The sequence below is a fragment of the Schistocerca piceifrons genome, chromosome 3 (genome assembly GCF_021461385.2).
Source record: "Schistocerca piceifrons isolate TAMUIC-IGC-003096 chromosome 3, iqSchPice1.1, whole genome shotgun sequence".
Taxonomy (NCBI): domain Eukaryota; kingdom Metazoa; phylum Arthropoda; class Insecta; order Orthoptera; family Acrididae; genus Schistocerca; species Schistocerca piceifrons.
Genome location: NC_060140.1, coordinates 703,904,658 through 703,932,389, shown reverse-complemented (window position 1 = coordinate 703,932,389; position 27,732 = coordinate 703,904,658). Strand labels below are relative to the sequence as shown.

Below are 27,732 nucleotides of genomic sequence, written 5' to 3'. Positions count from 1 at the left end.
AAAAAATATAAAGTATAGTGACTGATTATAGTGCACGCTGCTTTAATTGCTTGCAACTACTTAGCCAAACTAGTGACAGTAAGTAACCTATCTTCTATGACAAAACAATTATTTTTCTCAACACTGTCTGGCAGTCTGGAAGTTTTAGTGATGTAACTATTATTATTAATTCCAAAGCAACTCACTGGCTTGTTGCCTCCTCCGAAAATCTTCTTGGCACCACCACGAGCTGCTTCAGCGATAGCATCTTTCCTTTGCGCTTCGAATTCTGCATTTTCTCTGTTTTCCTTCTCCTTTGCTGTTTCTAGGGACTTAAGTGAAAGGCAATATTAAGAAAATAATTATAATAAGGCTACATGTTGAAGAAAGAAAATAATTTTTATCAATAACGAAGGATGTGTAAGTGGTGCTGACAATATGATTTGAACCATCAGTATTTTATTACATGCACAACTGTTGCTTGTTGCTGAGTTGGGTATGTCATTCAAGAAGATTAATACATGCTCCAATAAGGTGATGAAAATTGTGAATATAATAAATGTTATCGAAAATTTACAAGTTAAATAGTGTACAGGTACAAATTTCCAACAGACTGACAAATCATGAAATATGCATATCTCTCAGTATCACTATAGACCAGAAAGTTGGTCGTATGAAACAGGAGAAGCAAATATGCCACTAATCACAACTATTGCAACGCATGGAAGTGACCACATGATGGACATTTAACAGATCATGTGTTTCGGGGATCATTCATTTTCATTAGCTCGCTGGTATTCTATTTGTTGACAGTACAATTACACATGCTTTTTTAAGCTCTTATTCTCTAACTTTCCCTTCCCAGTTCACCACATATCTGCCTACACCCTTTGTTTTCCTACCTCAGTTTACAGTTTAACTCTTCTATCGTTCACTCTTCTTTGTGTCTACTCACCCAACCAACACCTGAACATCAAACCACCAAGGTATGTGGTACCACACAGAAGACATAAGGAGACTATGGCAGCACGGGAGAGGTTCAGGTTTACTAGATGTACGTGCTAACAAACCTCACCTAATCTGGTCATATATGCTGCTCCCCTTCTTCATACATATCTGCCCATCAACCTGCAACCCACATTTATTATTTTTATCTTTGATCTCATTGTGTTTTCAAGTCAATTTTAGTTCGTTTTCATCCTTCACTATCAGCCTACCCCCTCAGGTTTCATTTTGTTTCCCTCAAGTTTAATCTTGTTTCCCCATACTTCATGCATTCAGACCTTTTTGTGATTATTTCCTCATATTTTGACGTATTTCTGTGAAGTTTTTCACATGTATTCCTCATTATTTATGCATTTTTATCCTCCACCATGGGCCCTTGCTCCTTTTATCTTCTCCAACACAGAACAGTTTCTTTATCCCAAGCCAGAACTCAGTCCCACATACTGTTCCTGCACTGTTGCCTGGCATATGGAATTCCATAAAATTACCTGTCTCTGGCTGCAAACCCTCACCAACATATTCCTGCAAAACCAAGTGAATCAGGCCCAAACCCCTTCCAATACCTCCTTTCCACCTCTAAAATTCTCCTGCTGCACAATCCGGAATTCATGTATCCCATCTCGCACACAAACTCTTGCCCTCTAGGAATTACAGCAACACGCACTATGCTGCCTCACAAAATTCCCCAACCTGTTCACCTCTTACTCCCACTATTCACCGCCTCTACAACAGCCTCCAAACCTCCCCCACATCCCCTCATAGCGATGAACTATGCCTTGCACACCTACTACATTTACCCCACCCTCAAAAACTTCCTTCCACCACCATAAGGAATCTAGAACCTAAACAGATCTGAAACACAGTCATGAACTTCTCTTCCAAAATCCTTAGTCCCACAGAAATAGCAGTTCTTCCCAAAGGCCTTACCTTTCGCCCCACTCCCAAATTCAGTCATGCTGTACCTATTAAAGACCTTCTCTACTTCTTCCGGTCCCTACAGTGGAAACACTTTTTTGCCACACCAGTTCACTCCTCGTCCAACCGTGATCGATCTCCATTGCCCCCGTATCAACCCCTGTTAGCTTCCCAGAATTTCTTAACCTTGAACCTTGACCACCGTCATTCTCAGGTCCCTCAACACACAAGCTAATCTTACATCTGTGGAAAGAAATGTAATCCACCATCTAAAAACTGATCTTGATCTTGTAATTCTACCTGCTGACAAAGGCTCCACAACTGTGGTTTTGAACCGCAAGGATTACCTGGCAGAAGGACTCCGACAGCTCAGTTTCCAGAATTCCAGAAGGATCTCCAGTTCCTCCTCAAATCCTTAGGTCCATCCCAGGACCTCTCCCCGGAGCTGTCTCTCTCCTCACACCTAACACTCACTGCACTCCTACCTTCTACATGCTTTCTAAAGCCCACAAACCTACCACTGTGAGTGGTTACTGTACCTCCACTGAGAGAATCTCTGCCTCTCATAGATCAACAACTCCAGCCTATTACCTGCAACTTCCCTGCTATATAAAAGATAAACCAACCATTTCCTCCAACTACCCACAGCTCCTGTTCCTTTACCACATGGTGCACTGATCATTATTACTGATGCCACCTCCCTTTGTACTAACATCCCTATGGACAAGGCCTTGCTGCTATTGAACACTACCTTTGTCAACATCCAACGGATCCCAAACCAACAATCTCCTTCCTTGTAACCACGACCAACTACATCCTCTCCTTTGAAGGGATCACCTGCAAACAAATCCGGGATACCGCAATAGACACACACAATGCAACATTCTATGCCAAACCCATTCATGGACCATCTAGAGGAACTGTTCCTAACCACCGAGAATCCCAAACCCCTCAACTGGTTCAGATTCATTAATGACATCTTTGTGATCTGGATCGAGGGTGAGGACACACTCTCCATACTCCTCCAGAACCTTAACACCTTCTCCCCCATTCACTTCACTTGGTCCCACTCAACCCAACAAGCAAACTTCCTTGATGTTGACCTTCACCTCAAAGATAACTACATCAGCATCTCCGTCCATGTCAAAACCTACAAACCAGCAGCAATGGCTCCACAGCTGCCATCCATTCTATACCAAGAAGTCCCTTCTATACAGCCTATCCACCTGTGGCTATAACATCTGTAATGACGAGCTTTCCCTGTTGAAGTATACCAAGGGTATCACTGAGGCCTTCACAGTCTGTAATTACCCTCCCAACTTTGTACAGAAACTTAAATGAGTAATCTTACCCAGGCACATGGATAACATCACAGCCCGCATCCTGTGATTCCTGATTCAAAAACTAACATGTTATACAGAGGTGACAGTAGAACTTTTGATTTGGTCACCACATTGGTGTGGGTGTGGAGGGGCCCCATCCCTGCAATTTGTACAGAAACAGATCTCTCATAGCTTACCTCTCCAGTCACCCACCACCTCACCAAATCCTACCATCCGGTCACAGAGAAGCATTTCACTTGTGATTCAGGACCACCCACGACTCAGCCAGGGTTTCAACTACCTTTCATTGCGCCCTGAAATGAGCAATGTACTACCCGGTATCCTTCCCACCCCTCCCACCAAACCCACACAATATCCTCGTCCATCTCTACTCAACCCATGCTACCAACCACTCTACTCAACCCCTGCTACCAACCTCTAGCTTCACGGCTCATGTCCCTGTAAAAGATCTAGATGTAAGACCTGTCCTGTACATCCTCCCACTATCACCTAATCCTGTCCAGTCACAAGTATCACCTATCCCATCGAAGGCAGAGCTACCTATGAAATCAGTCATGTGATCTACAAGCTAAGCTGCAACAATTGTGCTGCATTCCACATGTCCATTACAACCAACAAGCTGCCTGTCCGCATGAATGGCCACCACCAAACTGTGGCCAAGAAACAGCTGGACCACCCAGTTGCTGAGCACACTGCCCAACACAATGTCCTTCATTTCAATGACTGTTTCCTCAGACTGTGCCATCTTGATCTTTCCTACTAACACCAGCTTTTCTGAATTGCGCACTTGTTCCCATAACACCCCTGGCCTCAACCTTTATTAGTCACTGTCCTCCACCTGCCTATCCCTTTCCGTGTTCGTACTACAGCACTAGACAGCCTTCACATTCCACCAACGCACCCACAGGCTTTGACCTTCTCTCCTTCCCTGCTCGCATCCCCCCCCCCCCCCCTGCTAAGCTCTCGACTGCACCTAGCTGCCCTCCCGTCCCCCACCTCTTCCTTGGATGCTCCCACAAGTAGCACTTTACCGATCCCCACCCCTACCCTGCTATCATTTCCCCTCCTGCCCCAGCCTCTTCCTTACTCCCACAACCAGATTGCTTCTCCCAGTTCACAGTGTGGCCTCAGCAGCGAGACAATGGTCTGTGCATGAGAGCTGCCTTTGCGTGAATGTGTCTGTGTATATTATCTAATTCACAGAGGAAGGCCCTTTGGCCGAAAGCTTACTTGTTTAGTAATATTTTTGCTGTGCCTGTCCGTGACTCAGCATCTCCACTATGTGGTGAGTAGCAATCTATTCTTTTCATAATACTGTCATTCATTTGTCTATATATTCAAAATTACTTTACACCACAAGTCTTAAAAAGTAATCAAAATTAATTTCACAAGAATCAAATACTTTAAAAAAATTCCACTGTCCATTCAGAGCGATGCCTACTAATTTTCACAGACTATCAGTAAAAAACTACCTTAAAATTTCGATCCTGATGGTTAGGCTTCAGTATTTTTTGACCAAATGGAATCCATGGTGGTGGTCCACCTTCTTCCCCAACTCTGCCTCTGGTATGTTTTGCTAAGGTCTGAAAATGAAAATTGTACCAGATTATCACATTATATTCAGTGTGATAATTTTATGCAATATATTTCGTAATCTGATGAGAACAACATAAATTATACCCGATTCAGTTCCCATTTTTCAACAAGGTGTGGAACTTTTCCACCAAGAACTTCAATAAGGGAAGGTCTAAGCAGGAGATAACCATGTGACATAGGGAGCTGGTCGCCCTTGAAAAACAGCTTTGTTCCTGGTGGTGTATCCAAGCTATAAAATGAAATATTCATACACTCAGAATTAGTGCATGCACACATTTAATTAAAAAAAACTAAACAATTGTAAGCTATTAAAAGGGATCACACAAAATTTTAAATTTCTGACACTTCCAGTGGCATGGAAACATTTACTTGAATGGCTATAGCTGTACAGACCAAGGCCTGGTTGGAAAGAAAACATACAATTTCGACATAATGAATATGAAGACAATTGACAAGAAACAGCTGTAAAGTCTGTTACAACTGCACAAGTATCAGTAGACAGGAAGGAAGGCATGTAAGAGTTTAATGGCTGAGTGGTATTTAGATCATTAAGGGACATTAACTTAGATTGGAAAAGGATTAAAAGGAAATCAGCATTGTTCGGTGTGAGGAAACAGTGGCTGCCAAGAGTCAGAAAAATCTGCCTTGAACCAAAATTTCTTTCCAGTGCGTGCTTGAAAATTTCTGTTAGGACGGCCATATCCATACCCACGTATAGTATACATACAATTCTTGCAAACCAAGTTGACACTTGGTGTGGTGGCTGATGTGAGAGATCCCTATCAGCCACCTCACCACATGTCGACCTGGTTGCGCGAACAGTATGATGCAGAATGCTTTTCCAGTTTATCTGTTTCATTTCCATTTTGGTTGCGGAACAGTAAATTGGCTGTGCAACAGTAAATACATAAATTTCCAATTTTAGTGGAACCATGGAGCCTCTGAAAAAATTTAAATTAGTGATGAATGTCATGTGTGTGATGAAGAACAGACAAACATATATTTCTTTGTTGATACAGAGAATAAAGAAGTGTGTTTATTGTATAATGAAACAATAACCATGTTCAAGGAGTACAATCTGAAACAGCATTATGAAACAAAATACCCAATTTGGCTGCAAACTTTCCAAGGAAGAGTGCAAACTGAAAGATGTGGAGTATGTGAAAAGGTTGAAGAAGCAACAAACATTATTTACAAAGCAAACAACACTTCAAAATAGTGCTACAGAAGCAAGTTTCAAGATATCCTATAACCGTAATAAACACAACATGCCTTTTTTTCGATGGTGGGTTTATGAAGCAATGTATGGTAGAGTGTGCAAGCATATTGTGTACTGATGTTTGAAGGAAATTTGAAACCATTTGACTGTCAAGATGGACTACAGTGCAGTGCAGTGACTTAATTAGCGATGAACTCACAGAACAGCTGAGGACTGTGAGTGAGGATTTTGTTTGTTTTTCCTTGGCAATGATTGAGAGCACAAATAATGAAGACATTGCAAATTACTTATATTTATCTGTGGAATTAATGAAAATTTATCAGCATAGGGGAATTACTTGCCCTAGAATTTAAGCTCGAACCACTGGTCAGGACTTGCTTGAGTTTGCTGTGAACTGTGCGGAAAAAAGTGACTTACCCTGGAAGAAAATGATAAGTATTACAACAGATGGGGCCAGAGCGTTCAGTGGGAAAATGTTGGTTTGGTAAAGCTTTTAAAAAACAAATTATAAGCACAAGACAATGTGACATCTCGTCTCTTCATTGCATTTTGTTTCAGGAGAGCCTTAGTAAAGCTGCACTAGAGTTAAAGCGTGTGATCAATCCTGTTGTTGGTGTTGTGAACAGGATTAGATCAAGGGCAGTCCACCATTGATAATTCAGACCTCTTCTTGAGAATGAGAGGTCTGAGTACAAAAATGTAATTTACCGCAACATGTGAGGTGGTTGAGCCTGGGCAAAGTGTTAAAAAGAGTCTGGGCATTGTAGGATAAAATCCTATTATTTCTGGACACAAAAGAAATATTTCATGGTTTTGCTACAAAAACACGATGTTGGGAGTGGATATATGACTTGATGTTTGCAGCTGATATATATGAAAAATTTAAGAATTGAATGTGACATTGCAGTGAAGGGGTTATTTGGACATGAAATGTGGGAGCATGTAAAATCATTCAAAGCAAAACTAGGTCTATTTGCAATGCAAGCAGTTGAAGGCAATTTTCGTTTTTCCTTTTAGTAAGAAAACAAAGTGCCCGAAAGTGTTTCTGCTAATATTAGTGACCATCTGCAGAGTTTGGAGGACGGGTTCACAGGAAGATTTTAAGACTTTAAGAAAACTGAGCCTCAACTCAATCTACAATCTTATCCTATCAATGCTGATACTGACACAGCACGTGAGTAGCTACAGCTTGATCTTATTGAATGCAGTCAAATCACACTGAAAGAAATTTATGTTGTTGTAACCTTAGTTGCCAGCTTAAAAATATCCATGCAAGAAAAAATTTGCTGGAAAAAATGCTCTCTATATTTTTTAAAAAAATATAGAGGGCTTTTAAGTGTAGAAAAGTATGACAGGATATGTTTGTGTCTTTATTAACCTGGTTCTCAAATTACATGTGCTTGCAGATGTAAATGATGTGAAATTAGCGAAATAGATAAACTGAATAAAGCAACAACTATTTTATTTGTATTTATTCATTTTTATGCTACAATTTATACCTTCTCAGAAATACAAAGTTAACTAATCAGCACAACCGTTTTAAAAAGTACAGCCTTCCATTAACCTCCACTTCCACAAAATGGCCTCCCCAATACAAATCAATTGTCCAACTCTGCTCTAAGTGAATGATTTGCGCAAATAATTGAAAACCTTAATCAGAAAGAATGAAAGCCAATTTGAAGCTCTCTCTTCCCAACTGATAGGATATGATTCAAAATCAAAAGCAGTGGGTACAGACTTTGATGATAATACTGCTTACAACTACAGAAAACAATGACAGGAAGTAAAATAATAGCTAAATAGAATAGCAATGTTATTAGCATCAAAATAGATGACAGAGAAATGGGAAGAAGAATGTAACACAGCGAATAAAAGTTCTTCTGAGACCAGGGACTGATATTTGTGCTGTGTAGTGTGTCAATAGCAGTTTAATTAGAAATAAGTAAATATAATAATTTGTCTAAAACAATGAGAATGTTCCACTGTTATCTTTTATTTTATTTTTCTGAAACATAAAGAGTAGTTTAAAAATATTCAGAAACAAGACAGTAGAACACATACTGTAGAACTTCTAAGGCTAACTACCCACTGAAGTTCATTATATGATAGGTCAGTAAAATTAGTTGATTATATCATCATGATATTTTGTTAATTGTTCTGTTTAAAATTTAATACATCAAAAAATTAAGTCACTGCCTCTTTTTTCCCATATACCAGTCATCAAATCTTTGTTACTAAATGTTTAGCCTAGTTAAGAGTTCATGGTGCACAGTTTGTAGTTGTAACGGCTTTCACGGGCAACAAAAATTTCATTTTCAATATTTGATACAGTTATTGACTGAATTTAAAATGCTTTCATAACCTGCTCATTAAGAGCTATAATTTTATGTTAAAGGTTTAACACAATAAGTCAATATTATGGTTAAAGTCAATATTATGGTTACAAAGTGTGCTTATATTTTTTTTTTTTTTTGTGGTTTTAGGGCGCAAAACTTCTATGGTCATTAGCGCCCAGCCCGTGACGTAGGAAACAGGAAAAAACGAAATTTAAAATCAGCAGCAAGGGGAACAAAGTCATAAAATTTGAGAAACTAAAGGCAGAAGGAATGCTTAAAAATCCACTATAGAAAGGGGTTGGTTGTCCCCAAAAAAAAATCAAATGACTGACGTCATTTCACTGTCACTAATAAACTGTAGAACGCGGTCAGCTGAGCGCGTGTCATCTGCTAAAATCAACGATAGATCAGGCGATAGCTGTAGACGGGAGCGTAACGGATTAAAATAGGGGCATTCAATTAAAAGGTGTCTGACCGTCCACAGCTGAGAGCAGTGGGGACAGAGTGGGGGAGGATCACCGCTTAAAAGACGTCGATGGCTAAAAACACAGTGCCCTATCCAGAGTCTAGCTAAAATTACCTCCTCCCGACGACGCGTTCGGGAGGAAGAGGTCCAAGCGCAAGGAAGGGCTATCACTTCCCGCAATTTATTATGGGGAAGTGTTGACCAATGCGCATGCCATAAATGAGCAACTTGGCGACATAAACCGCTCCGTAGATCGGTAAACGGAAGAGACTGAATAGCTGGCCGAGGAAGAGAGACTGCAGCCTTGGCCGCTATATCGGCCGCCTCATTCCCACTGATACCAGCGTGTCCCGGGAGCCAGAGGAACGCCACTGAGACGCCCCCCAGGTGGAGCAAGCGCAGACAGTCCTGAACCCGGTGGACCAGAGGGTGCACAGGGTAAAGAGCTTGGAGACTTAGGAGAGAGCTGAGAGAATCTGAGCAGATTACGTACTGTATCCGCTGATGGCGGCGGATGTAGTGGACAGCCTGGAGAACAGCGTAAAGCTCCGCAGTATAAGCCGAACACTGGTCGGGAAGCCGAAAGTGATTTGGGGTGTCGCCAACAATATAGGCACTCCCTACACCTAACGATGTTTTCGAGCCGTCGGTGTAAATAAATGTGGCTTCCGTCATTTGTGCACATAGAGCAGCAAATGCCCGACGGTAGACAAGTGTAGGGGTACCATCCTTGGGAAATTGACATAGGTCTCTGAGCAAGTCGATCTGGGGACAGAGCCAAGGCGGTGCTGTACCCCAAGTTGTCAAGAAGGTTTTAGGAAAGCGGAAGGAAAGAGAATGGAGCAGTTGATGGAAGCGGACTCCCGGGGGTAGTAGGGAGGAGGAGCGGCCTGCATACCCGACATCAAAGGAGGTGTCGAAAAAAAAGTCATGGGCTGGATTAGCAGGCATGGAAGACAGATGGCTAGCATAACGACTCAGAAGGACTGCCCGCCGATTGGACAGCGGAGGTTCAGCAGTCTCAGCATAAAGGCTTTCCACAGGGCTGGTGTAAAAAGCTCCAGACACTAAACGTAATCCACGGTGGTGGATAGAGTCGAGACGCCGAAGAATAGACGGCCGAGCAGAGGAGTAGACTATGCTTCCATAATCCAATTTCGAGCGCACTAAGGCGCGATAGAGGCGGAGAAGGACCACTCGGTCCGCTCCCCAGGAGGTACCATTCAGGACACGGAGGGTGTTAAGGGAACGCAGACAGCCAGCCGAAAGATAGGAAACGTGGGAGGACCAGCACAGTTTTCTGTCAAACATAAGACCCAAGAATTTAGCGACATCGGAAAAACGGAAGGTTGACAGGACCTAGATGTAAGGAGGGTGGAAGAAACTCCTTACGTCGCCAAAAATTAACACAAACGGTCTTACTGGGTGAGAAACGGAAGCCGGTTTCGATGCTCCACGAGTGGAGGCGATCGAGACATCCTTGAAGACGTCTTTCAAGCAGGCTGGTCCGTTGAGAGCTGTAGTAGATCGCAAAATCGTCCACAAAGAGGGAGCCCGAGACATCAGGAAGGAGACAATCCATAATTGGATTAATGGCGATGGCAAACAGTACAACACTCAGCACGGAGCCCTGGGGTACCCCGTTTTCTTGGGAGAAAGTACGGGAGAGAGTAGTGTTCACCCGCACCCTAAATGTGCGCTCTGCCATAAATTCGCGAAGAAAAAGGGGCAGCCGGCCTCGAAAGCCCCAAGAGAACAGTGTGCGGAGGATGCCTGTCCTCCAACAGGTATCGTATGCTCTCTCCAGATCAAAAAATATTGCTACCGTTTGGCGTTTCCGGAGAAAATTGTTCATGATATAAGTGGAGAGAGCAACAAGATGGTCAACGGCAGAACGATGCTTTCGGAATCCGCATTGGGCTGGTGTTAAAAGACTGCGGGATTCCAGCCACCAAGCTAAACGGTAATTCACCATACGCTCCAAAACCTTACAGACACTACTCGTGAGAGAAATGGGACGATAGCTAGAGGGGAGATGTTTGTCCTTTCCAGGTTTCGGAACGGGAACGACAATAGCTTCCCGCCATCGCCTGGGAAAGGTACTATCGGTCCAAATTCGATTGTAAAGGCGAAGGAGGTAACGCAGGCTATGGGTTGATAAATGCAACAACATTTGGACATGGATACCATCCGGTCCTGGGGCGGAGGAGCGAGAAGAAGAGAGGGCATGTTGGAGTTCCCGCATGGAGAAAACAGTATTGTAGCTTTCGCGATTTTGAGAGGAGAAAACAAGATGTCGCACTTCCGCTGCACGTTTCTTCGGGAGAAACGCTGGCGGGTAATTTGAAGAGCTCGAAATCTCAGCAAAGTGCTGACCCAATGAGTTAGAAATTGCGACGGGGTCCACTAAGGTATCATGCGCGACAGTGAGCCCAGAGACCGAGGAGAAACTAGGCGCGCCTGAGAACCGTCGAAGCCGACTCCAAACTTCCGAGGAGGGAGTGAAGGTGTTAAATGAGCTAATAAAGAATTTCCAGCTTGCCTTCTTGCTATCGCGGATGACGCGACGGCATCGCGCACGGAGCTGCTTATATCGGATACAGTTTGCCAAAGTTGGATGGTGACGGAAAATACGAAGAGCACGTCGCCGCTCACGTATTGCGTCACGGCATGCCTCGTTCCACCAAGGAACTGGGGGGCGCCGGGGCAATGCGGAGGTGCGTGGTATTGAACGTTCCGCAGTTGTGAGAATAACGTCGGTAATATGTGTGACCTCATCGTCGACGCTGGGAAAGCGACGGTCATCGAATGTCGCTAGAGACGAAAAAAGTGTCCAATCGGCTTGGGCAAACTTCCAGCGTCGCGAGCGCATATATGGCAGTTGAGGCTGCAGTCTAAGAACACATGGAAAGTGGTCACTCGAGTGTGTATCATCAAGGGCGAACCATTCGAAGCGCCGAGCTAGCGGAACAGTACCGACCGCAAGGTCCAAATGAGATAAATTTGTCATGGAGGCAGACAAAAATGTGGGGACCCCAGTGTTGAGGCAGACTAGATCCGCTTGGTGGAAGACGTCTAGCAATAGTGAGCCACGTGGACAAGGATGTGAAGATCCCCAAAGCGGGTGGTGGGCATTGAAGTCCCCAACCAGCAAATAGGGGGGTGGAAGCTGACCGAGAAGATGAAGGAGATCAGCTCGTGCCATTGGTGTGGACGATGGAATGTATACCGTACAAAGAGAGAACGTGTATCCAGAAAGGGAAAGACGGACGGCGACAGCTTGGAAGGAACTGTTTAAGGGGATTGGGTGATAATGGAGAGTATCGTGGAGCAGAATCATGAGTCCTCCATGGGCTGGAGTGCCTTCAACAGAGGGCAGGTCATATCAGACGGACTGAAAATGAGGGAGAACAAAGCGGTCATGGGGACGCAGCTTTGTTTCCTGAAGACAGAAGATGACCGGCGAGTAGGATCGTAAGAGGATCGACAATTCATCCCGATTGGCTCGAATGCCGCGGATATTCCAGTGGATAATGGACATAGGGTGAACAGAAAATGGAGGAACGTGACCAAGGGTGCTGTCAACTCAACGACTGCTCAGAGCTTGCGACCGACAGCATGGAATGGCATTCAGTCGAAGGCAGAAGATCCTGATCCATAGGTTGGTCAGGAGCAGCTCCAGCCACCAACGATCGGCCAGTTGACCGGCCACCAGCAGTGCGCCTCGGCGACACAGAAGACGGCCGAGGGCGATTTCCGCCAGGTGGTGCTGTAGATGGGACACGCCTTGGCGGAGAAGGAGAGGAACTGTGTTTCTTCGTAGCCTTCTTGGAAGTATGATGTTTAGATGAAGGAGGAACCGATGGTTGTGAAGTTGCGGTACGTAAAAACTCTTCACGAGAATGCTCTTTTTTTGAAGACTTGGCGTCTGACTTTTGGGCTCGAGATTTAGCAGAACCCGACGAAGGGTGAGCCATTGAGTGGGCAGGCGAAAGTGGTGAGGTTGAACGGGCGATCTTTGCGCTGGCCGATCTGACGACCGTAGTACTAAAGGTGAGGTCGCAAGTCTGCGTGGCCGCCTCCTTTGTTGGCCGAGGAGAAGCAAGGACAGTGCTGTATTTTCCTTTCTGAGGCACAGTGGGCTGTCGACTGGCGAGTAATTTTCGAGCAGCAAAGGTCGACACCTTTTCCTTCACTCTTATTTCCTGGATGAGTTTTTCGTCCTTAAAAACGGGGCAATCTCGAGAGGAAGCAGCGTGGTCACCCATACAGTTGATGCAGCGAGGGGATGGAGGTGGACAAGCACCCTCATGGGCATCCTTGCCACACGTAACACATTTGGCCGGATTGGAACAGGACTGGCTGGTGTGATTGAACCGCTGACATCGATAGCAACGCGTAGGGTTTGGGACATAAGGGCGAACGGAAATTATCTCATAGCCTGCTTTGAGTTTTGATGGGAGTTGAACTTTGTCAAATGTCAAGAAGACAGTGCGGGTTGGAATGATGTTCGAGTCAACCCTTTTCATAACCCGATGAACAGCTGTGACGCCCTGGTCAGACAGGTAGTGCTGAATTTCTTCGTCAGACAATCCATCGAGGGAGCGTGTATAAACGACTCCACGCGAGGAATTTAAGGTACGGTGCGGTTCCACCCGGACAGGGAAGGTGTGAAGCAGAGAAGTACGCAGCAATTTTTGAGCCTGGAGGGCACTGTGTGTTTCCAACAACAGGGTGCCATTCCGTAATCTGGAACAAGACTTTACAGGACCCGCAATTGCGTCGACACCTTTCTGAATAATGAAAGGGTTGACCGTGGAAAAGTCGTGATCTTCGTCAGACCGAGAAACAACAAGGAACTGTGGCAACGATGGAAGAACCGTCTGTGGCTGAGACTCAGTGAACTTACGTTTATGAACAGACATAGTGGAAGATGAGGAAACCATTGCGGAAGAATCCCCCATGATTACCGGTGTCTCCGATGGCGCGCTCCTTCCTTGTGGGGGCCCTCACCGAGGGCACACCCGCCTTAGGTGATTGTTCACACCTCAGGTCACACCTCCCGACGAACGGACGGAGGGACCAATCGGCACCTTCGGAAGGTATCAGCTCGGGTAATCACCCCTCCCTGGGCCTGGCCGTTACCAGGGGGTACGTACGTGTCCTACCTGTCTACCCGGGGCGGGGAATTACGCGTTACCCCATCACCGGCTACGCATGGAAGTGCGTGGGTCGGCCTTCAGACACGCACAGGGAGGAAGAAAGAGACAGGGAAAGGAAAGAAGAGAGGTCTCAAACGCCGCAGCGGAGAAAAGGGTAAAGAGAAGAGGTAAAGAGAAGAGGTAAGGAAAAGAGAAGGACGAAGAAAGATGAAGACATACAAGCAAGGAAGGCGAAGAGTGCGGTACATTTACAAGCGTCCTTCTCCGGACGTAGGCACAAACCATACTCCCATAGGGGGAGAAAGGGAAGGAAAGATCCAGAGGTGAGGGGGGGGGGGGGCGCGAAGATGGGGGATGGGGAAGGATACGGAAAGGGGGGGTATGCAGCCCGGAAAAGAAGGAAGGCCACATTAGCTCGGGGTCCCGTGCTCGCTACGCACGTGTCCACAAAAGAGTTGTGGACCCCCTGGGGGGTGTGCTTATATTTTGAGGCAGTGTAACTTATAACAAGCTAATTATCCAGACTATATTGGTCCAGTAATTGAGAAAGATAGCACTTGGCAGTTTCTTGTAGACTTTACACATAATTCCAAGTATTCATGGAAACTTTTTGTTGTGTGCACCACCCACAAAATGATGAAAGGAAAAAAGTTTGCCACCTACCACCTTTTGTGCTCTTCATGCAGTGAGGCTGCAGCATCCGGCATGATGTTTTAATTTTTGTTACTACTTTACTATTAGCTCCAGTTGCAATAAATGTTGTGCACAGTATCCACGTATACCACTGAACGCAACCTCAAAATTATGCTGTTGTACAACATACAGTTCGAGAGATATGACATTCTATACATGGGAATTCAGTTCCTTAAAGAAACGAGGTTTGGTTTGATTGGTAGTGTTTTCCATTGACAAAGACCGTGTTTTCAAAATCTGATACCTTAGAATTAAACTTAAGGCCTTTCAAAATCTTCTGCATCAGTGTAAATTCATCTAAAGAACTCCATTATTTTAAAAAAAAGTGATTATTGGAGGGCAGTGAATACAGAGGATGAAGAATAATACCACAGAAAGACTTAATACATCAGCCCTAGCACTTGACAATATACACAATTTGATGTTATAATGCAGTCACAAAATAAATGACTTACCTGATTCGAGGCATGTATTCAACTTCAACTGCTTGACAGCTAATTTGGCCATCTGTAAGAGATAATTTAAGCATTCGAGGAGCTGCTTTAGAATCTTCATTTGCTTTTGGGGCTGATATATTCCGTATCTTCTGTATCTGAACAACAAAACTTCCAGGTATCTGAAATGTAAGGAAGGTACTTTGATAATCTGACAAAAAAGAAAACTCAGAAATATGAAAATGGTTAACTGACAATTAACCAATAAAAACTTCTAGACAAACCACTGTTTTCTTGGTCCATACTCAGAATTAACACGACTATGTGTCAAATTACACATATGAAAGGTATGAGGTTCAATCCCGTCAGTCCTCGCTTATTGCTTCTTTCACCTCTGAAAGTAACTTGGTATGCAAAAATGCCAAGTTGCTCTGTGAGTCAAGGTCAAAATGAAATTGTACAGTCTTTCCTACATGGCTGTTCAATTGCCAGATAGAAGAAAAGGGACATCATTTCCAATAAAACTATGTCTAGTAAAGCACTGTGGTGTTCAATTCAAGCTTCAAACTGAGACATTATTTACCTTTAATTAGAATTAAGTCATCCAAATAAACCCACTTGATTGTGCAATAGATGGCATTTGACTGTAATAAAAAGCTGTTTCATTAAAATACAATGGACTGTGAAATTTAATGAAAAACCTGAGAACCTCCCACCAAGTTTCTCTCTCCACTCTGCCCCCATCTTCTCCTCTCTTCTTCACCTACTCATACTCATTCACTTCAATGATCCGAATGACTTTCTGTGGCCTGTTGCCTCCTACTGTCATTTCATGAGGTTCTCTTGGTATATTGTCAACTCCCATTATTTTGACATGCCCATACCATTATAATCGTAGTTTTCTATGATCACCATAATGCGGGTAATAAAGAAAAGGCAGGTGAAAGGATACATATTTGTGGGATGAATATTCACAGACGCAGGATAGTACTTACTAAAATAGACAGAGTAAGGAAAAATGGTGATAGGAATAGTGAAAGAAAAGCCCATGCAATTAATTCATAAATTAAAAGAATAACCTAGACGGAAATAGAAACAAAAGTTACAAATATGTTCTTGAAGTCATGAAGAACTTATTTCCTTTGTTGACATTTTTCATGATTCATGCAATGCCTCTCAATACTTACAGTTTCATATTTTGTTTTGTTTAAATCTTCTGGGAAGCCCGATGTGCTGATTTCTCTCAAGTCAATCTGGAAAAGTTTGCAATCAGAATATTAACCTATTTAATGCAGTGACACACAATATGAGGAGATATACAGTAAATACAATCTATCATTTTCTTGCGACCTTTACATCACTGTCTATGAACAAACAATATAGGGCCACTAGATAACTGAAGCACATAATAGTATAAAAGACATTGACACACCATTTGTTATTCAGATATGTGGGCAAAAATTAACTGGCTGCTATTTTGTAGCGCTCTATGTGGGACATGTCATTTATACATTCAACAAAACTGATATTTTCCGTTAAAATTGCAGGTATCCTGAATGAGGGGGAGAACGGCCTATAGGTACATATTTAGCAGCATCAATTAAACAGTATTGGACTATACTAAACATAAGGTTGCCATCTTTTTTCTGTAATCACTCTAAGCACAAGTTCCCGTAGAATTAGAAACTATTATAAATTAAACAAACTCATCATCATAATAAATTATTTTTTGGAGTATTTCTGCATCTGTTATGAGGTTTTTACTTTTTTATTTATTTTTTTTAAATTTTTGCACCTTCTGCTTTGTTGGGAGTCCCTTTATTTGCCAGCTTGCACTTGTATAATAACAACTTGATTTAACAGTTCCTTTTAATGTGCAGCTGCAGCCACTGAAGGTAATTTTGCCTTTAGTGGTACCTGTCTGTAGACAGGCGTCATTTAGATTGCTTTTAATGTGGGTCTAACTTACCTACACCAATAGTTAGATAATTTTTTACTAGTTTTCACTTTGTGGCTGGTGCATCTCTCAATCGATTTCATACTGTGAACATTTTTCCTTAGATTTGTTATTTGAAAGTTAACACCGTTTATTGTGATGTAGTCAACTGAAGCCTTCAGTTTCAACAATAAGATTGCAGATATGTTTGCACTGTGAGTCTCCTGGCCTATTCAGTTGTACTTTAACATGTTACTATGCCATGTATTGAAGTGTTTGTAATCTGATTTTGTATTTTAGTTTCCTAGTACTTTACTACCAAACTTTTCTTTCTTTTGAAACAGATTACATGATGACGACTTTCTATTGCTCCAAATCAGTTATGATACTATTTGTGCATTGTGAGGCTGAAACACACAATAAAATAATTTAGTTTTTCAGGTTGGCCATTATGTTCAGATTCACAAAATGAGGTAGTGCAGTGGTAATAATCTGGACTTATCTTCTGGCGGACGATGTTTCAAATCATGGTCTCGCAATCCACATTTAGGTTTGGCAATCGATATTTAGGTTTCCCACAATTTCCCTAATAGTTAATGTTAATGAAGGGATGGTTCCTCTGAAATGTCACAACTGACTTCCTTCCCCAATCCAAGCTTGTGTACGTTCTCTAATGCAGCTTTTGTCAACATGGCGTTAAAACTCCAATATTCCTTCCTTCTATTTTGTTATCTTATCCTAAATACTTAACTGGAGCAGATAATTCAAATGTAATCTCAATGAGTTAACTCAATATTTTAGTTTCTTTACCAATTCCTTCCTTGTTATATGTTAACATAACAGGGGTAATACTGTTACAATTATACTTCTGAATGTCACCCATCAGGGAAAAAAATCCACAAGAGCCTATGTTTCAAACACAGTTCTGTACAGATGTAAAACAAGAACAATGGGAAAGACAAAGAATTATAAATCTTTGAAATGTGTTGCTACAGGACACTGTTGGAGATCAAATGAACTTACCAAGTAAGGAATGAAGACATCCTACAATGAGAAGGTTACAAAAGTAAAAACAATAAATGCCTAGTTAAGAACATAATGACTGGAGAGAAAGAACAGTTGGGCACACATTACGACATAGGTCATTGTTGAGACTGTGAAAGAAGGGTTGGTGGAAGGAAGAATTGCAGCAGTAGAGTTAGATATGTGTAATTTTACACTGTTAATAGTTGTCATTGACAAATTCATACAGCAGCAAAGAAGAAAGGAAAAGAGGGATGGAAGGAGGGAGGGCAGAGCTTAACATTCTGTTGACGATGAGTAACTAGATGCAGAGAAAAAGCTTCGAATGAACAACAATAGGGCAGCAAATTAGACTCTTGTCTTTTAAAATGAGTCATCTCAACATAAAATGGAAAATCGGGGATGAAATAATAGCAACATGATTTGGCACCTGGGGAACAGGATTTGCAATCTCCGAATATCTAGTGTTCGTTACTAGTATTGGTAGATGTACAGATTTCTACTCAGCTTGCTTTCTATTAATAGTTTAGGTATGGACTGAAGGCATATGTAATAGGATAAGAGGTGTACACAATACATTATACTGCTCTAAGTTTATACATCAACAAAAATAATCAAGTTTTGAAAATACAATATCGCTGGATAGGTAAAGAAATCTACTCACCATGGCAGCATGAGAAAACAAACTTGTTCTTAAAGCTTGCACATTTCCATAACTTTTCTCCTGCCGCTGCATGGTGAGTAGATTTTCTTATGTATCCAATTAACACAGTGCCAGAAAAAAAATTAGTACACCCTTTTAGAGGTTTCCAGTTCCCAAAATATGTATTGTTGCAACAGTGCATATAGAGCACACAAAATGATTACATCCATGCTGAAACATCCATATTAATACGTGGTGCAGTATCCACAGGCGGCAATGCAGTTGCTAACTCTGGCATCCATTGACTGCACAACTGGTGAATAATGTCCTGGGATATGTTATTCCACACTTGCTTGACCTATTCACATCGTTTTGTAAGAGTCGTTGCTTGATGAGTCACATGCATCACTTCTTGTCCCACCATATGCTACATGTGCTCAATTGGAGACAAGTCTGGAGCTCGTGCTGGCCAAGGTAGTTGTGGCACATCATGAAGAGAAATTTGAGTTTCACGGGCAGTGTGTGGGAGAGCATTATTCTGTTGGAACAACACATAACATTCCTGTTGTAAGAATGGCAAAAGAAAGGGCCTAATAACATTCCGTACACACCAACACTGGTTAGCATTCCCCTCAAACAAATCTAAGGTGAACAAGAGTTGTAGCTTATAGCACCTCGGACTATAGGGCATGGGGTGGGCCCAGGGTGTCTTGGACAAATGCACTCTATGAGACAGTACTCACCAGGTCTACACTGCATGTGCAAACAACCATCACTTGGGAGCAGGCAGAATCTTCTTTCACTGCTGAAGACCATAGTGCACCATTCCATCTTCCAAGTGATCTTCTGACGATGCCAGTTGAGCTGTGCATGTCCATGCTGAGGTGTGAGTGGAAAATGGGCTACGGGTGTGTGTGCCCACAGTCCCACTGCTAATAACTAGTTTGCAACAGTTCATGTTGACACATCTTGGCACACATGGCTCTTGCAAAATGACAATCCTGGCAGGCATCTGTGCTGCATCGACGTCCAGAACCTTGTCTACAGGTGTGAGACTATTCACGTGCCCACTGATACCAGCACCACTGCACAACTGATGCAGCACATCCAACTTGTATGGCAGTTCTCCAAAAGGACCATCCCACCACTTGGGAAGACCACAATTTCAAACTTACTCAGTTGGCTGGAGGAATCATGAATGCATCTCCGTGGCATGGTTGCCTTCTTGCTCCACACATTTGTACACATTGAGCCGGCTGTGAGCATTCCCTATTTCAGGGAAGCTGGCGGTCTAGCAGCTATGCCACTACGCTATCTGTTGGCAGACGGTGCTGAGACCGTTATCAGTACATCTAGTATCCTCCAGACGGCATATTCCATCATCAGATCTACATCAAATTCATCTTTCCAGGTGTACTAATTTTTTTTGCTGGTAGTGTATTACATGCCTTGAGTTTATGTTTTACAGTTTTTACAATTGAGATAAGAAGACTGGAGAGAGGAGAGGATGTCGTACCGTATAGTTTTAGATAGACTGATAAGTTGGTGTGATTATTTGGAGGAAATCTGGATAATAATATGAGGGCTCACAATAAGTACAAGGACCTAGGTAAACAAATAATCTGCAAAGCTTGACTGCATGTGCATGAGTAGTTAAGACATCAAAATGCAAAACTGAGTAATTGTCAGATAAAAGAACAATACATATTTAGCAGAGTGAAGAACAATACATATTTAGTAGAGTGTAGTACCTGAACAGTGATTTTTGACTGAAGTTTACAGCCAATCAGAGAAAAGAGAAATTAGAGGAAAGAGAAATCAGAGGAAAGGAAACGGAAACAGAGGAAGATGAGGAAAGAGAAACTGTAAAAAGGGAAGGGGAAGAAGATTTAAAATATTTAAACCGATTTGAAGGTTTTGTGGAAGACATTAATAGCACTGTACAACAAGAGCTGGAACATTTTTCATATCGGTCTGTTAGTCAATTTGGCTCAACATTAAATACACCAACGGAGAAAGTAAAAACTTTAAATGCTTCTGTTGCTGAGCTTATAGTAAAAGAGCAACAGAACCGTTATGAGATTGGTAAACTGCAAACTACGTCTGAAGTATCTGAGCAAGAGGTAACATTAATGAAACATTAAAGTCAGTGTGTCCAGCATGGATCAGAATCATTAAACAAAAAAGCAGTTGTGGACATAAGAGATGTTCAGATGCGCATTGTAAAAACGCAAAGAGAGAGTGATGTGTTGGTTGACATTTTTAACTGGAGATGAATCAGTAGAGGATGTAAGAAAGCAACAAAAGGAATCGCACAAGGCCATCAGTCGAATAACACAACAAGGCCATCAGTCCCTTGATCCACGAGTGGTGTATCCAGAAGTAGAGATGTCCGCCGAAAATGTTTTCTCATCTAGATGGGAAAAGCGAGAAGGCTAAAAATGTAATGGACATCCTTTGGAATGTCAATAAGAATTGCAAGATGAAGGTAGTAGTGTAGTCACCTTGTTGGCATCCCCAGGGCTCTGCATCTGACAGGAAATGTTCCACCCATGGCTGCACAACTCCTGATCCATTACAATCAAGATCAGCCGCTACTCAACAGTGTGTCATATCTACAATGGAAAACTGGGTGCAGCAGAAATAAGGCAAACCAAATCTAAAAGTGATTAAAACAGAGTAAAATAAGGATGAAAGACTGGCATGGCCAAGGATGTGGGGACAGGGATCCCCCAGACACGGCATACAGTGGGAGATGTCGCAATCCCAACCAACCTGCCCCTGCTCCTGAGGTAGATTAAAACTTTATTACTGAGAATAAAAACCACTTTCATGGAGAAAGCTGAGAACCAGTTCAACCATCCATGAAAGGTTCCCCAATATTAGAGGTAATGATTCTGGAATACCATACATAGCAGAAAGGGCCAAAAGGAAGGGGCATTCCACCACTATATGAGCTACTGTCTATAATGCTTTGCAAACAGAATGCAGGTGTGGCTTTTTACACAAAATAAAACTATGGGTTAACCTGGTATGACTGATGTGGAGATCTCTGAGGACTGTGGACTCCTTCCAGAAGAAGTGGAAGGAAGAGAGCCATGTTGCAGCAGTCTCCCTGATTGTGCAGAGTTTATCGGATGGGGCAGTAGCCCACCAGATGGTGTTCATTTCTGAGCAGCAGAGATATTATGAGCACCCGCAAATCCGCACTTGGGATTGTCAAAGGAAATGGGGAGTAATTGAGTCATCCTCTAACCAAACAGTCAGCCAATTCATTCCCCAGGATACACACATGACTTGGGACGCAACAAAGACAACTGAGCAGGCACCACAATGAAGGCCAGCAAGAAAGTCATGAACAATGGAGATCAAAGGGTGGGAAAAATGGTACAAGTCAATAGTCTAGAGACTACTCGCTGAGTTAGCACGTATTAAAACACGCTCAATGAAAGCCTGTTTAATAAAATGAAGATCTCTGCTAATGGCTATCAGCTCTGCTGTAAACATGCTGTGTGTTCCCAGCAGCAAATGGCATTCTGTAGCAGAAGGAGATGTAGAAGTATATCACATCTCATCCAAAGCTTTAGAGTCATCAGTATAAAAGGTGGCAGCACCCTGGAACTCGTGAAGAACTGTTTTAACAGATGCTGACAGATCATGGGGGCGATCGAGACTTCAGGACCTAGGGAAGAGATCAGTCTAACCCATAGCCTGGGCACCATCCAACGGATGTGTGCGAGAAAATACACAGATCACAGTCCAGGAAAGGGAGATGGAGATCTTGGCATAGGGAAGTGAGGCGCATTCCAACTAGTACTCCCACCCGAGGGCAGGTATCACAAGAACACCACCCCTCGTATGCAAAGAGAATGGGATAAGTTGGATGATCAGGGAACTGTCGAATGCAATTTACACAGCAGGTCAAGAGTTGGTACTGCCAGAACAAAAGAGGTAAATCCCTGCTTCAGCAAGGATACTGTCTACAGGACTAGTCCGAAAGGAAGCAGTGGCCATACACACGCCACAATGATAGACTGAGTCTAACAGTTTCAAAGCTGAAGGAGCAACGGTAACCATAGTCCTGTTGGGATGAAACCAGAGCCCGATAAATACAGACAAAAGTAGCACGACCCACACTCCAAGTTGTGAGGGCACAGAAAAAAAAAGTGTTAAGCTTCCACATGTAGCTGGTGTTTGGGTGATAAATAAGGAGCAGCCAAGTCAGCTTTTAATCAAAAAGTAGGTCCAAGAAATGGGACTGCACTACAATGTTCAGGTGCTGTGTATCTAAGTACAGTTAGGAGGGACCGTGATATGATGGCAGAAATGCACGACCTACATTTCTGTTGGAAAGAACTGGAAACCATGGGAGAGGGCCTATGCAGAGGCCCGCCAGATGGCACCTTGGAGGCGGCATTTAGCAGAGGATACCAAGTGGGAGCTGTACCAAATGCAAAAACTGTTGACGTACAATGCAGGGGTGACCAGCAGCCCAACAGAGATCACTAGCCCACAAATGGCAATGAGGAAAAGAGTGACACTCAATACAGAATTCTGTGGGACGCCATTCTCTTGGACCTGTGGGGAGCTCAGAAGTGCCGACTCCAACCTGGAAAAACAAGAGGGATAAAAACTGATGAACAAAAATAGGTAGGGAGCCTCAGAAATGCAGTCAGAGAGGCTAGGTAAAATGTGATGATGTCAAGCAGTGTCGTACACCTTATGCAGGCCAAAATAACACTGTGATAAGGTGTTGGCATTTAGAAAAAGCCTGTTGGATTGCTGCTTCCAATCTATGTAAATGGTCGGTTGTTGATCGTACCTCCTGGAAACCACACTGATAAGGAAACAAAAGGCTCTGTGGACAACCATCCTCTCAAGCAGCTTACAGAGTATGTTGGTTAGGCTAATCAAACAGTGACAGTTGAGAGACATTATGTTCTTGCCTGGCTGACGGACTGTGACAACTATGCTATCCTGCTGTTGGGAAGGGAATGACTTTGGAGCCAAATTTGGTTGAAGACCCTGAGGAGATCTTGCCTTTGGACAACATTCACATGGATGATCTCATTGTGAACTGAATCAGGGCCTGGGGCTTTGAAGTAGTTCCCAGTCAGTGAAGGGTTCATTACAGGATTCAGCTTGGTGGGTAGGGTGAAACATACGGTGATGCCTTCATCTTGTCACTTCTGCAGCAGAAAGGTAGCTGGGTAGGAAGAGTATGCCAATGCTGTCGCAAAGTGGGTTGCTACTTGTTCTGCAAGAACCGATGAATTGGTACAAAAGACCATCCTCAAGGACAACATACAAAACAGCTGTCGATTGTCGGTGGCCCATATGACCACAGAGCTTGACTCACACCTCAGATGAAGAAGCATATGTCCACAGAGAAGGGAGACAGCGCTTCCAGCATTCCTTCTTAATGTGTTTGATTAGATTGGGAGCCTTGACACAAAGTCACTAAAAAATAATTAGGTTGGCATGCAAGAGATGTTGTTTGAATCACTGCAGGGCTCATGGATGATCCTTCATAGGTAATGCAATGTCTTGAGTCCCCCATGGCATGAGCTGACAGTGGTTTCTAGAATTTGCACCAAAATTCTTGAGGCACTACAGAATAAAACATAAAACTAAATTTGCTGTTGAGGCATTGTTGCCCAACATCGAATGTAGGGTGCTGGGAAGGTTAAAAGTCCGCTGCAGAGGGCCTAAAAGTGGGCAGTCCAGCAAGATGTAGACGACAGTCATATTTGAGCCACAGTGACACCGATGTGGGTCTTCGCGACGGAGGACGTGGTCATGTGTTAGCCACGTATGGCCAATGCGTAGCCAGCAGAGAACCACAGAGTCCCTACGAGAGGCCCGCATGGAGGACTTCCACACATTCATAGTCTCCTTAATGGCACGCAGTTTGTTGTGTGTACTGAGATTATGCCATTCTGTCTCACAAAGCTGAAAACCTTGCGGCATAATAATGATCACAGGTCAGTTATGGGGATGCTGATCTCCAGAAGTGGTTTCCGTGTAGCCCGTTTGGCCAGCCTGTCAGCAAGTTCATTTCCTGGGATTCTGACATGGCCTGGGGTCCACACAAACACCACGCAACGACTGGACCGTTCCAGGGCATAGATGGACTTCTGGATGGTCGCTACCAAAGGGTGGCGGGGGTAGCACTGGTTGATAGCTTGTAGGCTGCCCAACGAGTCAGTATAGAGAAGAAATGACTTGCCAGGGCATGAGCGGATGCGCTCAAGAATATAAGAAATGGCCACCAGCTCTGCAGTGAAAACACTGCAGCCATCTGGCAATGAATGCTGTTCAATATGTCCTCCATGAACATACACAAAGCCAACATGACCCTCAGCCATCGAGCCATTGATGTAAACCACTTTGTGGTGCCAGTACATGTCATGAAATGAGAGGAAGGGAAAGCAGAGAGCCACAGGGTTAACTGAGTCCCTAGGACCATATGAATGGTCCAGCGAAGCTTTGGCCTAGGTGTACACCATGGAAGTGTACGTGAATGGGCCTGGAGTAAAGGCAAGGGCTCCACTTCAGACAGAAGAGATCAGACACAAACCACAATCTTAACCCCTGACCTGGGTCTCTGACAGAGGAGATGAACCGCCATGGGTGGGAAAAAGGAGACGGTAATTCGGATGCTCGGGAGAACTAAAAATGTGTGCAACATAACTTCCGGCCTCCACCAGGACGCTAGTCACCAGACTTGTCCTACAAGCTCCCGTTGCCACCCGAACACCACAGTGGTGCACTGGGTAAACGCAACACTGAGGGCGCCATTGAACCATAAACCAAACTCCCATAGTCAAGGCAGGATTGAACAAGGGGTCTGTAGAGCTGCAGCAGCATAGAGAGATCTACACGCCAGTTAGTGTTGCTCACGCAACAGAGGGCATTGAGGTGCTGCCAGCACTTCCACTTCAGCTGACGAAGGTAAGGAATTCACGTCAATTGGGCATCGAAAACCAGTCCTAAGAATCGATATGTCTCCACTACAGTGATCGGATCGTCATTAAGGTAAAGTTCTGGTTCCAGATGAATGGTACAGTGCTGGCAGAAGGGCGTGACACACAACTTCGCGGCTGAAAACTGGAAGCCGTGGGCTAGAGGCCATGACTGCACCTTGTGGATGGCTCCCAGTAGGCAGCACTCAGCAACACCAGTACTGGAGGAGCAGTACGAAATGCAGAAGTCATCTGCATACAGAAAAGGTGAAATGGACAGCCCGACAGCTGTTGCTAAACCGTTAATGGCCACTAAAAATAGAGATGACACTCAATACAGAGCCTTGCAGGACCCCGAGGCACGAACTCGGGCACAGAAAGTACGGAATGATAGGAAATATTGGAGCTCCCACTCTAAATGGAGCATGATAAGATTCACTGTGACATTCAGTGAACAAGACGGCTTTCCTTTCCATCCGCTGATTGAGGGTGTGAAATGCTGGAGGATAATTGTCCGACGCAGAGGCTCGAGCAAAGTGCTTGGCAATTGCATTTGCATCAGTAGATAAAACGCCATTGATGTTAGTGTCAGTGACACCTGTCAGCGTCTGGTACCCACAAACACGTCTGATCTTTGTCTACACTTGGGAAGGTGACGTATGGCACCCAATGGTCGAGATGTAACTCTCACATCATTCCTTTTTCTGTCTTTTATAAGCTGCCGAACGCAGGCATGGAGCCATTTAAAAGCTACTAGGTGCTCTAGGAAAGGGTGCCGCTTATGTCACTGTAGAGTTCACTGACGCTCTTTAATGGCCTCAGTGATTTCCGGCAACCACCAAGGTACTGACTTTCGCCGGGGACACCCTAAAGAACAAGGGATCATGTTTTCCGCTGCAGAAATGATCGTACTAGTCGATGGTACCATGTGGGGGGATTCAACGGTTACAGCAGAGGTGAAAACTTCCCAGTCTGCCTTGTTTAAAACCCATCCTGGTAGACGTCCGGAGTAATGGCACTGTGGGAATGACAGGAAGATGGGAAAGTGGTCACTACCACACAAGTCATCATGGGCTCTCCAGTGGATGTATGGGAGAAGTCCTGGGCTGCAGAGGGATAAATCAATGGCCGAGTAAGTACAATGAGCCACACTGAAACGTTTGGGGGTGGGGGGCGTACTTATGAGGCAGAGGTCAAATTGAGACAGGAAAGTTTCAACATCTCTACCTTGGCCAGTAAGCACAGTGCCACCCCACAAAAGGTTATAGGCATTAAAATCTCCCAAAAATGGGAAAGGTTTATGGAGTTGTTGAATCAGTACAGCCAATGCATTCAGGGGTACTGCAACATCTGGAGGAAGATATACACTGCAGACAGTTATTTCCTGCTTCATCCTTATCCTGACAGCCTAGCTTCAAGAGGGGTTTGAAGGGGCACAGGTTCACTGCATACTGAGTTCAGGACATAGACACAAACTCCACCTGATGCTCTATTATAGTCCTCACGGTTCTTGCAATATCCCCTATAGCCATGGAGGCCAGGGATCCGCTTTGCCGGGAACCAGGTTTCCTGGAGGGCAATGCAGAAAGGAGGTGTAAAGCTTAACAGTTGCCGTAACACAGCCAGGTGGTGGAAAAAACTGCAGCAATTCCACTGGAGGATGACATTATCGTGAGGCTGGGAAGGCATGAAGCACACAAGCAGGCAGGTTACGCCTCAGGGTCACCTGCTCCCACTGACTGAGTATTTGTATCCATTCCTACTGTGGATCAGGCATGAGTGAGATCCAGGTCCTCAGGGGACGTTGAGATCTCCACCTCATCTGCAGGTGCAGAATTGGTAGGGAGTGGTGGTGTTGGGTCCACCAGAAGGTCCTTTTTCTTGGCAGACTTCTTTGTTTGCTTGCCCTCTCGCTTCTCTTTAGGGGCTTGCTGGGAGGACTTCTCTGAAGTAGCTTCAGGCATGGAGGAAGACCGTGAAGCTCTTCGTCCAGCAGCTTTTGGCTCCTTTAGCCACT

General features: G+C 43.8%; 1 protein-coding gene across 1 annotated transcript in view; it reads right to left on the bottom strand.

Moving 5' to 3' along the window:
• The window catches only part of LOC124790063 (tudor domain-containing protein 3), a 147,381-nt gene that overhangs the window by 87,016 nt on the left and 32,633 nt on the right, over positions 1–27,732 (bottom strand). The window contains exons 3-7 of the mRNA XM_047257627.1: positions 16,336–16,401; positions 15,170–15,330; positions 4,923–5,067; positions 4,715–4,825; positions 186–311 (exon numbers count right to left, since the gene is read on the bottom strand). Coding sequence (XP_047113583.1) covers positions 186–311; positions 4,715–4,825; positions 4,923–5,067; positions 15,170–15,330; positions 16,336–16,401 — 609 coding nt within the window. The remainder of the gene's footprint in view (positions 1–185; positions 312–4,714; positions 4,826–4,922; positions 5,068–15,169; positions 15,331–16,335; positions 16,402–27,732) is intronic.